Genomic DNA, 11,405 nt, shown 5'->3' on the forward strand with positions numbered 1-11,405 from the left:
GCAGGTGGCGGCGGCGGCTGCTGTGTTCCGTCAGGAGTTGCCCCCTTTTCCATCAGAAATTGACCCTTTCCTTCAGGAATTGCCCCCTTTCCGCCTGTGGTGGGTTGACCCTGACCAAAATGCCAGGTGCCCACCAAAGCCGCTCTATCACTCCCCTCCTGAAGTGGACAGGGAAGAGAAAAAAAAAAAAAAATACCAAGAGGCTTGTGGGGTTGAGATAAGGACAGGGGGATCCCTCAGCATTGACCGTCACGGGCAAAACAGACTCGATTAAAGGAAAATGTGATTTATTACCAATTAACTCAGAGAGGAGTAATGAGAAATAACACCAAATCTTAAAACACCTTCCCCCCACCCCTCCCTCCTTTCCCGGGCTGAACTTTGATCCTGATTTCTCTCCCTCCTTCCCCCCCGTCGGCACGGAGGAACAGGGAATGGGGGTTGGGGTCAGTTGTTGTTTTCTGCTGCTCCTTCCTCCTCCGGGGGAGGACTCCTCACACGTTTCCCCTGCCCCAATGTGGGGTCCCCCTCACGGGAGAAAGTCCTCCATGACTTCTCCAGCGTGAGTCTTCCCACGGGTTCAGTCCTTCATGAACTGCTCCAACGTGGGTCTCCTCCATGGGGTGCAGTCCTTCAGGAACCGACTGCTCCAGCATGAGCCCCCCTCACGGGGTCACCGGCAGCAAACCTGCTCCAGCGTGGGCTTCCCTCTCTGCACGGGCCACAGGTCCTGCCAGGAGCCTGCTCCGGTGCAGGCTTCCCACGGGGTCACAGCTTCCTTCAGGCACCCACCTACTCCAGCGTGGGGTCCTCCCCGGGGTGTAGGCAGTCATCTGCTCCACCGCCCAAGGGCTGCAGGGGCACAGCCTGCCTCACCGTGGTCTTCGCCACAGGCCTCAGGGGAATCGCTGCTCAGGCGCCTGCAGCATCTCCTGCCCCTCCTTCTGCACCGACCTGGGTGTCTGCAGGGCTGTTCCTCTCCCATATTCTCACTCCTCTCACTCGCTGCAATTCCTGCTGCCCGACAACTTTTTCACTCTCTTAAATACGTTATCACAGAGGCGAAAAACGCTGTCGCTGATGGGCTCGGCCTTGGCCAGCGGTGGGTCCGTCTTAAAGCCGGCAGGAATTGGTTATATCTGACATAGGGGAGACTTTGGGCAGCTTTGTACAGAAGCCACCCCTGTAACGCCCCCTGCTACCAAAACCTTGCCACGCAGACCCGTTACAGATAATAATAAGAATAAGGAAAATAATGAAATATATACAATATGTACAAATATCTACAAAACCAATACCGAACCCAGCTCCCCCCACCCTGATGACGATACGTCACCACCACGCTGCAGGGCTGGCACTGGGGCAGTCCCAGGCTGGACTCGGCAGCAGGCAGGGACGGGATGCAGGAGCTGGACTCAGGCACTGGATTCAGGGATGCACAGATCGGGATCGATGACGGAAGAACAGACAGAGTCCTCCTCAGATGTTGGCCATCGAAGAAGAGAGCAAGACCCACGTGATCTCTCAGCTTCATACTACATATGATGTATATGGGATGGAATATTCTGTTGGTCAGGTTTGGGTCACCTGTCCAGTTCCCTCCTCCCTGCAGGTGCGGCCTTTTTCGTACTTGTGACCCTTTTCACTCCCGGCACCCCAACACGCAGTACAAGATTTAGCAGTGACTTTGGTCGCTACAAGAACAAGTATAAGCAAGGGCCTCTCTGCATCCCATTCCTTGGTACGAACTATAAACATCAGGCCTTGACACTGCTGGGAGCAGTCACTGTCTGGAAAAACATGCGGCTGTTTCAGAAAGGGCCGTTAGAGGAGACTGAACCGAGAAGTTAAAGCACTGAAACAGAATTAGTTCTAGTTTAGCCCAAACCAGGACAGGGCTTTAAAGCCAACGCCGGCCCAATGCAATGGCAGTCGCTAGCCTAGGGCTTCTTGCTTGCCTGTCTGTCTCTCCCATGGCGGCACCATGCGCTGTGGGGGTGTGTTGGGGTGGAAGTGGTAAGCGGGTTTATTTTCGTTCATCTCCTGGCTCCCCCCTCTGCATTTGTGGCGCCCGGTATTATTAATGCTTCCCTGCGCCAGCTGGCAGCCGGGGGTGAATCGGATCAGCAGCACCACGGCTCCCTGGCTGGCCAGCTCGGGGCATTGCCTCTGGCCAAAGCGCTGGTGATGGATGTCTCCTGCCTCTGCCCAGGGTGAGCCCCGGCACCAAAATGTGGCACCTGGCATCAGCCTCTTGTTCTTGCTGCTGGAAATGTTTTGGTAGCCTGTGGGGCAGGGTTGTCCCCTCTGCTCCACGCTGCCTGCCTGGGGCTGGCTGCTCCCTGCACGCTGGAGGTCGCAGGTGGCTTCATGAGCTCCTTCCTCTACGTCCACTGGCAGCATTCCCGAGCTGGGGTCGGCTCGGCGGCCATGAGGGTCCAGCTTATCCTCCTGCTGCCAAAAAAGCACTTTGGCAGTTGATGGGTTCCTCTGCCCCCTGGTCATACCCCACAGCTGACCTCACAGATCTTGGTGATTCCTGTTCTCTCCACAGCAAAGACACAGATGGTTGGTCCTCCTCTCCGCTCCCTCCCAAACTCCATGGTGATCTAAAAGGAAGGATTTTGGTGACTGCCTTTTCCCCCACAAGCATCGCTGAGGCTGCAGAAGCTGCCACACTGCTTGTCAGTGTCGTCTGCCTGGGTGACCGGGGCTCCAGGAGGATAATTTGGATCCTCCCACTTGCTGCAGCCCAAAGTGTCCTGAAAAATGTCACGGCTGTTTGGCACCTCTGGGACAATGGAGAAGGTCTGCCCAGAGTCTCAAGGCTTGGAAGATGATGGTCACGATGATAACGACCTCAGCTACTTCTGCCGCCCTGCACATGCTCCACCGCAGTGCAAGAGCTATGACTGCTCGAGTGACAGTCAGGTGGAGGATCCCATTTTCCCTAAAGCCCAGCCGCTCTCACATGGTGAAACGTGAAGGAGTGAAAAATAGAACATATGCCAAGAGGTTGGCGAAGCATGCACTGGAGCTTGAGGAGGAAGCTCAGGAGTTTCAGGAACCACTGTACAAAGACATGGAAATGCCTGGCAGCTTGTCCAAAGGTGAGGACCACCGCTGAACCTATCGCTGTCCTGTGCATCAAAGGTTGCCTGTTCTCCCAACTGTGGGTATGGCACCGCGTGGCTCCTACAGCTCTTTCCAGGGCAGTGTGGGCGAGCGCTTGGGGATGGACACCTTTGCCCCACGGGCCCATGCCAGTGACCCTTCTCTGGGATACTCACAGGGCACTAGGGGAGCACAGCCCCACATGCTGCTCGAGGAGGCCATCGGAGACAGGGAGTTCCCATCCCTGCAGCCGGCCTACGACATGCTCAGGGAGGAGAATGCCATGCTCAGGAGGGCGGTCGGGAGCGTGCAGGGCTCCTTGGAGAGCCAGGCGTGCCCAGTGCAGACGCTGGAGAGGCAGCTGAAGGCCAGCCTGGCCAAAGAGAGGGAAATCCAAAAGCTACAGTCCTTTGTCCAGCAGGCTGAGTGGAGTCTCCAGCTAACGACCCAGAGGGCTCTGGAAGCAGAAAGCAATGTGGAGAAGCTGAAGCAGGAGATCTTTATTCTCCAGGAAGAGCTGGAGAGCTCCAAGGTGGAGAACGAAAACCTAAGAACGGGCCAAATGACTGACCTGGGGGCAGTGAAGCACAACACAGACTTCACCTTGCAGAGCCTCCATGAGATCATAACGGGTGCGAACTGGTCCGTCAGACAGCTCACCGCTGGAGTGGAGTCGCTGCATTTTGTTGCTGACGTCCTCAAATCTACTGGCAAAATTTTCAAAGTCGAAGCAGAAAAAGAGCTATCAACTCAATTCTCTGTGGGTCCTACGGATGGGTGTATGGACCGAAACCGTAGGTCTCCCCCTACAGCCTATATTAAAACCATTTGCTCTCACAAGCTTGAACGGGTGTGTTCAGATTCAGAGTCTTTATTCTTCATGGAAATACTTTTCTTGTGATTGAGTACAAATTGCAGGCAGTGATGTAGTTTCAGCTGCCGATGCTCTGGTCTGGCACTGCGGAGCCAGCAGTGAACGTTTCCCAGGCTCTGAGCTGCAGGGTTCAGCTGTGGTGGGCTCTGCACAAGAGGCTGTGCCACAGCTCCGGCTGACTTGAGCTTCTGTGGGAGCCAGGAGGAAACAGCACAAGCTGCAGCGCTCTTAAACAGTGTACCTATCCCTTCCCGTAGCTGTACCAGCCAGAAGTGGAGATAAGCAAAGCCCTTGCATTTCATCTGCTTCCTTTGCCCCTTCCCGTGAGGTGGGCAAGGTGAGGAGCGGAGATCTGGGTGCTGCTGTACGTGGTTTCAGTGAGCAGAAGCTCCTTAGGTCCTCCCTCTTCTTTCGGAGCTGGCCACTGCCTGGGCCAGAAATCGAAAGTCTAGAAATTGTGCACTTGTTCCTGCAGCTGGGGAAAGGGAGGTGGTGGTGATCAGAAACCTTTAGGAAGTGGTGAAGTATCCACGTGAGCCGTGGCAGTGCCTTTCCTCTGGTATCAGTGCCGGTGCTGGCTAAGGATGAGCCTGGCTTATTCAGGCTGGCTAAGGAAGGCTCTGGTTGGAGAGGATGCCCTTCCTCTCCTGGCTGGAGCTGGCACAGAGAGCTGTACACCTAAAGCGCCTGCCTTCGGCACCTCCTAAAGACCCGTGGGACCCTGCAGTCCAAACTCACCGTGTAATCACTGAAGATGCAGCTTAGCTGTATCCTAGCAGGACCATCTGTGGGCATGAAGTGACCTTTCTTCATCACCTCATCATCCCTCAACATTTCTGCTGAATGTAGGATACTGACCCCAGCTTCTGCTGTAGGTTTACCAAGCTGCACAACAAAATTTGCCCTATCTGTCCAAACCGACCCTTCTTAAAAGACTCGGATGCTGATTGACGTGAGGGGGTGGGTGCTGGCAGAGTTCAGTGCCAAAGTGCTTTTTCCTGATGGGAATTTTTGGGCAGCTCTTCACTTTTTCCTCTATGTGGTCAGTTCTGGACTACAAGGATGCTGTCTTCTCCTGGTCCTGTAATATCCTTGGTCTAAACAACCATGTTTGTGTTGCCACAGAGTTTAAACTGCCTCAGTAACCTTGGTCTCTGGAGGAAGGTCTCTTACTTGCTGCTTTCCAGTCTGTGCTCCTACCTGGGGAAAGCTGGTGGTCACCCTTAGCCACACGAAGCCCCGTTCTGCAACACTGATGATGAGACGAGGATGGTTCTCACCAGCTTTTCCATCACACACTACATGACTTGCTGTTCCTCTCTCCTGCGTGACCACTTGCAAGCAGCTCTAAACCTTGGATTTGAACCAAAACCGCTTGGATTTGTCCCAGATATGGCAACCACTGGTTGCTCATCGGTGGGGCTGGGAGATAGTGAACCAGCTGGCTCTGTCTGTGTCCTGCGTTCCGCACTGACTGCTGTAAACCAAAGGTTACAGTGCAGGATTAGCACGGGTGTACAAAGCCCTTCCTAATCTGTGAGTCATTACCCCCTCACTGCACTTCACTCCCCAGCAGCTCTGGGCATTCGGTCTTGAGTCTTCAGTTTCCCGGGTCTTCAGTTCGGGGAGCACTGGCTCGGCACGTAACATCTGCTGGACATCCTCCCCAGGGCTCTGCTGCTGAGCCGCTCCTTGCCTGCTGTAGACAGGGCATATACAGGGCAAGGTCTGTTTGCTCGAACCGGCTTCTCCTCAGCTACCCCTAAGCCATTCCTTTCCATCAGTTCTCCTTCTTGGCTCTACCTGTCCCTTTTTTTAATTCTCTTTGAAAGAAGGGGGATGTTCTGCACCCTCTGGAAATAAATCCCTTCTGGGTGACGCTGGAGGAGGAGTTGGCCGGGCTGCAGGCAGAGCTGGGGCGCAGGGAGGAGCTCTGTGCCCGGTACCAGCAGGAGGCCACCGTGCTGTGGGACAAGGCCCGTGAGAGGGAGGAGCAGTGCCAGGGTGCCAGCGCCCAGGTTGCACAGCTTGTAGGTACCGGGGAATGGCAGGGGTGAGACCATGGCATGGTGGGGTTGTGGCCGTGGTGGGATGGTGGCCATGGTGTTGTGTGATGGCGGGCATAGCATTGTTGGATGGTGGCATGGTGGGATGGTCTGCACTGCATGGCAGGTTGGTGGCCGTGGTGGGATGGCGTGAGGTTGCGGCACAGGGTGTGGTTTGGCAGCAGGGGCCAATGCCGTGGGGCACAGTGCTGTGGGGCGCGGTGCCGGGGGGCTGAGGTGAGGGTGTTGCACAGAGAAGCGGGCCAGGCGGTGGGCGCAGGAGGCGCTGAGCGAGGAGCTCTGGGCACTGCAGCACCGTTGGTACCACCACCTCTTCCGGCACCTCCGTTGGACCCGCTGCCACCGGCACTGCCCCATGGCACCTACAGGACCCACGCCCCCCTGCCTATAACACCCTTGGCACCCCAGGGACTCCCTGGGACCTCCATGTCCCTGCCCTTCTGCCCTCCTGGATGTGGCCTCATACGTGTCCCCGCTACCCCCCAGCCATGGCCCCTGGCCCGTGTCCCTTGTGTCCTCATGGCTCTCTTATCCCCACGGTCATGTCCCCCATGTCACACAGATATGTCCCCTGTACCCTCAGGCCATGTCCCCCTTGGCCTCCAGCCATGTCCTCCTGTCCCCATGTCCCTCGTGCCCATGGCTGCATCCCCGGTGCCCCCTAGCCAAGTCTGCTGTGCCCCCCTGACTCATATCCCCCTTGTGCCCATGGCCTTGTCCCCTCGACCATTTCTTCTGGTGCCCCCAGCCGGTGCCCCCTGTTCCCCTGGCCATGACCACAGTGTCCCCCTGTCTCCTTGGCCATGTCCCCCCCAGCCATGCCCCTATCACCGCCACCTCCTGCAGGTGTCCTGAGGGGCCAGGGGACACAGAGAGTGTCCCTGCCCAGTGTCCCCCCTACCCAAGGACCAGAAGGATGCCCAGTCCCAGTGCCCAGTGGGGGACACCCCGAGCTAGGTATAGTGAGGGCAGGTTGGGAGGGTGGGGGGACACGGTGCTCGGGGTGCCACCGTGGTGGGGGTGGCCCTGACTCCCGTCCCCTCCCCAGCAGACCAACGGCAGGCTCGTGCCCTTTGGCCTCTTTGTCATGGCCTCAACAATCATCTTTGGTTACACCTGCCTGAAGAAGGGCTGAGGCGCCCAGCGGAGCACCCTCACCTCACCTCCCCCGGAGCACCCCAACACCCCCCAGAGCACCCTGACACCTCCCTCCAGCAGTAAAAAAAATACACCCCTGCACAGTTGTCATTGCTTTGAGAGACTCCGGGGTGATGGTGCCAGCCATGGGTGCACTCCGCTGTGGGTGTCACCCATGTGCCACACGGGTCAGTCACCCCCCTAAGCAGGCCGTGACGCTCTATCCCCTCCCTCTCCCTGGGTATTTTGGGTGCTGGGTGGTGGTGCAGGCACCTGGACCACTCTGTGTCCCCCCCGTGCCACCTGCTGTCCACCTGGGGTGCTCCCCACACCCCCCACCCGCTGGATCGTACCTGAGTGGGTGGCTAGTGGTGACACGGTGATGGTGACGCCAGACCGGAAAGAGGGGGGAACCCAATACACCCCTGCCCACAACTGCCACCCCCAGAGGACCTAGGGCTGGAGCACCCAAGTGCCTACCCCCCCACCCCCCCCCAGCCTGGGCCCAAGGGTGTTGAGGAGGACCCAGGCGTCCGGGTGGACCCCTCCCAGCATGGCGGGCATGGGGGGTCAGCAGCGATGGTAGGGGACAGCACCTCTCCTTGTTGGTTCCTCCACCAACCGAGTCAAAAAGTTGTCATCAATGTTTTGCAGGAACCTCCTGGACTGTGGCTGCTTGGCTGTGTTGCTTTTCCAGCAGCTATCAGGGTGGCTGAAGCCCCCCATGAGGACCAGGGCCTGGGATTGTGAGGCTGCTTCCAGCTCTCTGTAGAAGGCTTCACCTACCTCCTCATCCTGATCAGGCGGCCTGTGGTAAACACCTACAACAATGCCACCCATATTAGCCTGCTCCCTAATTCCTACCCAGAAGCTCTCAACTCGCTTGTCACCCCCGCTAAGCACAGCTCAATACACTCCACGTGCTCTCCCACATAAAGAGCAACTCCCGCACCTCGCCTAGGTGGCCTGTCTTTCCTAAAGAGTCCATCGCAGTCCATGACAGCATTACAATCATGGCAGCTGTCCCACCACGTCTCAGTAATCGCGACGAGATCGTGGCCCTGAGACCAGCCGCACACAGACCCCCAGCTCTTCCTCCTTATCCCCTGTGCTGCGTGCATTGGTGTACGAGTATTTCAGGAAGGGAGCTCAGCGTACAGGTGTCACCACGAGGGGTGGTAGGCCTTTTGCTTCTCCAAAATACTCGTACGCTGCCCCACGGGTACTAAGCTATTCCCCCCAGGTGCCTCTCTGGCAGGCCCAGATACATCCCCATCCGCCTTCAAATCCAGTTTAAAGCTCTGTCTATGACCCCTGCTAACGCTTGTCCTGGAACCCTCTTCCCTCTGTAAGGGGAGTTTTCCCCATCCTTTGACAGTAGGACTGTCTCAAGGATCAACCCGTGATCAAAGAACCCAAAGTCCTGCTGGTGGCACCAGGCTCACAGGCAGGCATTCATCTGCTGGCTCTTCCTCTTTACCACCTCATCGTTCCCCTCAACTGGAGGCACAGAGGAAACACAACTTTGCTCCCAATCCCTTGTCCAGTTGTCCCAGGGCCCTGAAATGGTTCTTCATTGCCCCAGGACTTCTTCTCAGGACTTCATCACCGCCTACCTGGAAAACCAAAAGGGGATCCCAAGGGGAGGTGCCGCTGTGGGGTTGGTGCTTGGGTGGGGTCCTGGCTGGGGTCCGTGGGGGTGTTTGGGGAGTCTCGGTTGTGGTCCTGGGGGGCGGTGGTTCTTAGGTGACTTTTTGGGGTGGGACCTAAGCGGGGGTGTCCTGAGAGTGGGGCATCGTGGCTGAGACTCCTGGAGGGGTCTCGAGTGAGTGAGTTTCCTGAGGGGTCTTCGGGGGGGGGGTCTTGGGGTGCCGCGTGCTGTGCTGCCTGGGGGTTGGGTGCTGGGATGCCAGGTATTGGGATGCCCAGGTGGCTGGGGTGCTGGGGTGCCACGTATGGGGGTGCTTGCTGTCCCTGTGGTGGTGAGGTGCCTGGGCTATCGGGCTGCTGGGGTAGTGGGGTGCTGGGGTTTTGCGTTGCCAGTGTTTCAGAGGTGCTGAGGCTTCAGACGTGCTGAGGTTTGAGGGTGCTGGGGTGCCAGGAGTTTGGGGTCATCCCTGGATTCCTAATTATGGGCTAATTGTAAAGCTTGTGTATGAGACGCTCAAGGACTCAAAGGACCGCATTGGACCTGCAAGTGCAGATCTGCCTTTCAAAGCCCCAAGAAGGCTTTGATGACTGCCCCAGCCTTGGGCCTACCTGATTTTAACTAAACCCTTGAACTTTTTGTACATGAGAGACTCCATCAAGCTCTGGGAGTGCTAACTCAAAGGCTGGGATCCTGGAGAAGAGCTGTAGGATATTTTTCTAAACAGCTCGATCGTGTCAGCAAAGGATGGCCAGCATGTTTAAGGGCCGTGGCTGCCACCGTCCTGCTGATCCAAGAAGCGCGAAAGTTAACCATGGGAAAGAAAATGACTGTCTACGTGCCTCACATGGCAATTGCCTTACTGGAGCAAAAAGGGGTTCACTGGTTATCCCCAAGCAGCATGCTAAAGCACCAAGTGGTCCTCCGAGAGCAAGATGTGGAACTGAAGACAACTACTGCTCTTAACCCGCCATGTTTCTAGACCCTGCGACTGGAATGGAGGAAGTGTTACACCACGATTGTCTTCAAACTAGCAAACAGGTCGATTCAAGTAGGGAAGACTTAAAGGAGACTCCGATAGAAGACCCTGAGGAGGGATTATTTACAGATGGTAGCAGCTGCGTGCATGAAAGGAAATGAAGAGCTGGCTACGCAGCTGTAACTCAGACTAAAATTGTGGAAGCCGGGCCTACTTCGGTCAATATAGGGAGTCGATTGGCAGATGAAACGGCAAAAGAGGTGGCAAAACAAAGCGTCCTAGCTGTTGTATTGTCCAAACAGAGAACCTTACCGAAAGGGACGCCTGAATGTCAGAATCAGGATAATCAATTGGCTGAAATACTAAAAGCTGATTGGAATCCTGAAGGATGGTGGGCGACTCGAGATAGGAGAGTCACAGTAGCGCAGGCCGTAATGAAGCAGTCAGCAGAGGAGAAACACAGTGCAACGCCTTGCGGGGCAGAGGCTGTTCTAGATCGCTCGGGAAGCTGGGTACTCAGCATAAGGATGACAGGAATTATTAAAAGCCTGTTAAGCAAACGCAAGATCTGCTTCCAAAATAACCCCCATTCATATAAAGGACCTCCTTTAGGAACCACGCAAGGGATGCACGTTGGGTGCAGCCATCCCCGTGCATCCGGCACCGCAAGAAAGAATGCCCGCCTTGTACTAATGCGTTGGGGTGAAGAGGTTTATTCCCAATTTCAGTGGCAGGTGTGCTGGCGCCGGGGACCTGGGTGAACAAGAGCTTTGGGGGCCGGTGCCTGGCGGGGTGTTGGTAGTGGGGGAGGGGCCTGCAGAGGTGGCTTCTGTAAGAGGCTTCGAGAAGCTCCCCAGGCTCCAAATCCGACCGGCCTCTGGCCAAGGCCAGGCCAAAGGTGCCGCCGGGAATAACTCGAGTTAGGAGCGAAAGAACCTGCGGGGGGAGTTGTTTGTTCGGGTTTTTTTGTGGGTGAGCAGAGGAGAGGAGAGGGATGAGAGAGACCCAGCCCTGCGGACAACCGGTCAGGGAGGAAGGAGCGGGGCTGCGCCGGGCAGAGGTGCCCTCTGGCCGCGGTAAGATGGCGGCTGAGCCCCTCAGCCCGCAGAGGTTACCGGTGGCCCAGCCGTTGGCCAGCAGCCCCGGGAGGGACCCGCGCCAGGGTGGCTCTGGGGAGCTGTGGCCCTGCAGGAGGGACTCGCGTTGGGGCAGTTGGAGGACTAATGTCTGCCGGGAGAGGGACCCCACGGCGGGGCAGGGCAGGGCTGCGAGGGCCCCTCTCCCTGCCAGTGGGGAGCATTATTGGTGTGCACTTTCGATGGATGAATTGTCCTTCCCCCTGCCCACAGCTGGTGAGTGAGCCCTCCCTGTCCTGAGTCCCGACCCTCGGGCCTTTTGGTTGTATTTTCTCCTCCCCGTCCCCTCAAAGCGGGGCTTTGCTGCCAGCTGGGTGGGCTCAAACCATGACAAAGGGCTTTGGAGTTTTGGGGTGGTTTTGGTGTTGGTTTGTTGGGTTCTTTTAGTCATTCTCAGCTACTGAGTTCTTCAAGTGATTTCTTGGAGCCTAAGGGACAAGATTTCTCCTTT

The 11,405-nt window shown here is 56.8% G+C and overlaps 1 protein-coding gene across 1 annotated transcript; it reads left to right on the forward strand.

Annotated features, from left to right (window-relative positions):
* The first annotated feature begins 2,769 nt into the window (after positions 1–2,769).
* Positions 2,770–7,189, forward strand: LOC104352873 (endosome-associated-trafficking regulator 1-like). Its single transcript, XM_086480635.1, is given in 6 exon segments — positions 2,770–2,939; positions 2,941–3,908; positions 4,246–4,325; positions 5,821–6,018; positions 6,837–7,016; positions 7,106–7,189. Coding segments are annotated over 6 exon segments (1,680 nt in total).
* The last annotated feature ends 4,216 nt before the right edge of the window (positions 7,190–11,405 follow it).

This window comes from Leptosomus discolor, unplaced genomic scaffold (genome assembly GCF_034619465.1).
Source record: "Leptosomus discolor isolate bLepDis1 unplaced genomic scaffold, bLepDis1.hap2 HAP2_SCAFFOLD_40, whole genome shotgun sequence".
Taxonomy (NCBI): Eukaryota; Metazoa; Chordata; class Aves; order Leptosomiformes; family Leptosomidae; genus Leptosomus; species Leptosomus discolor.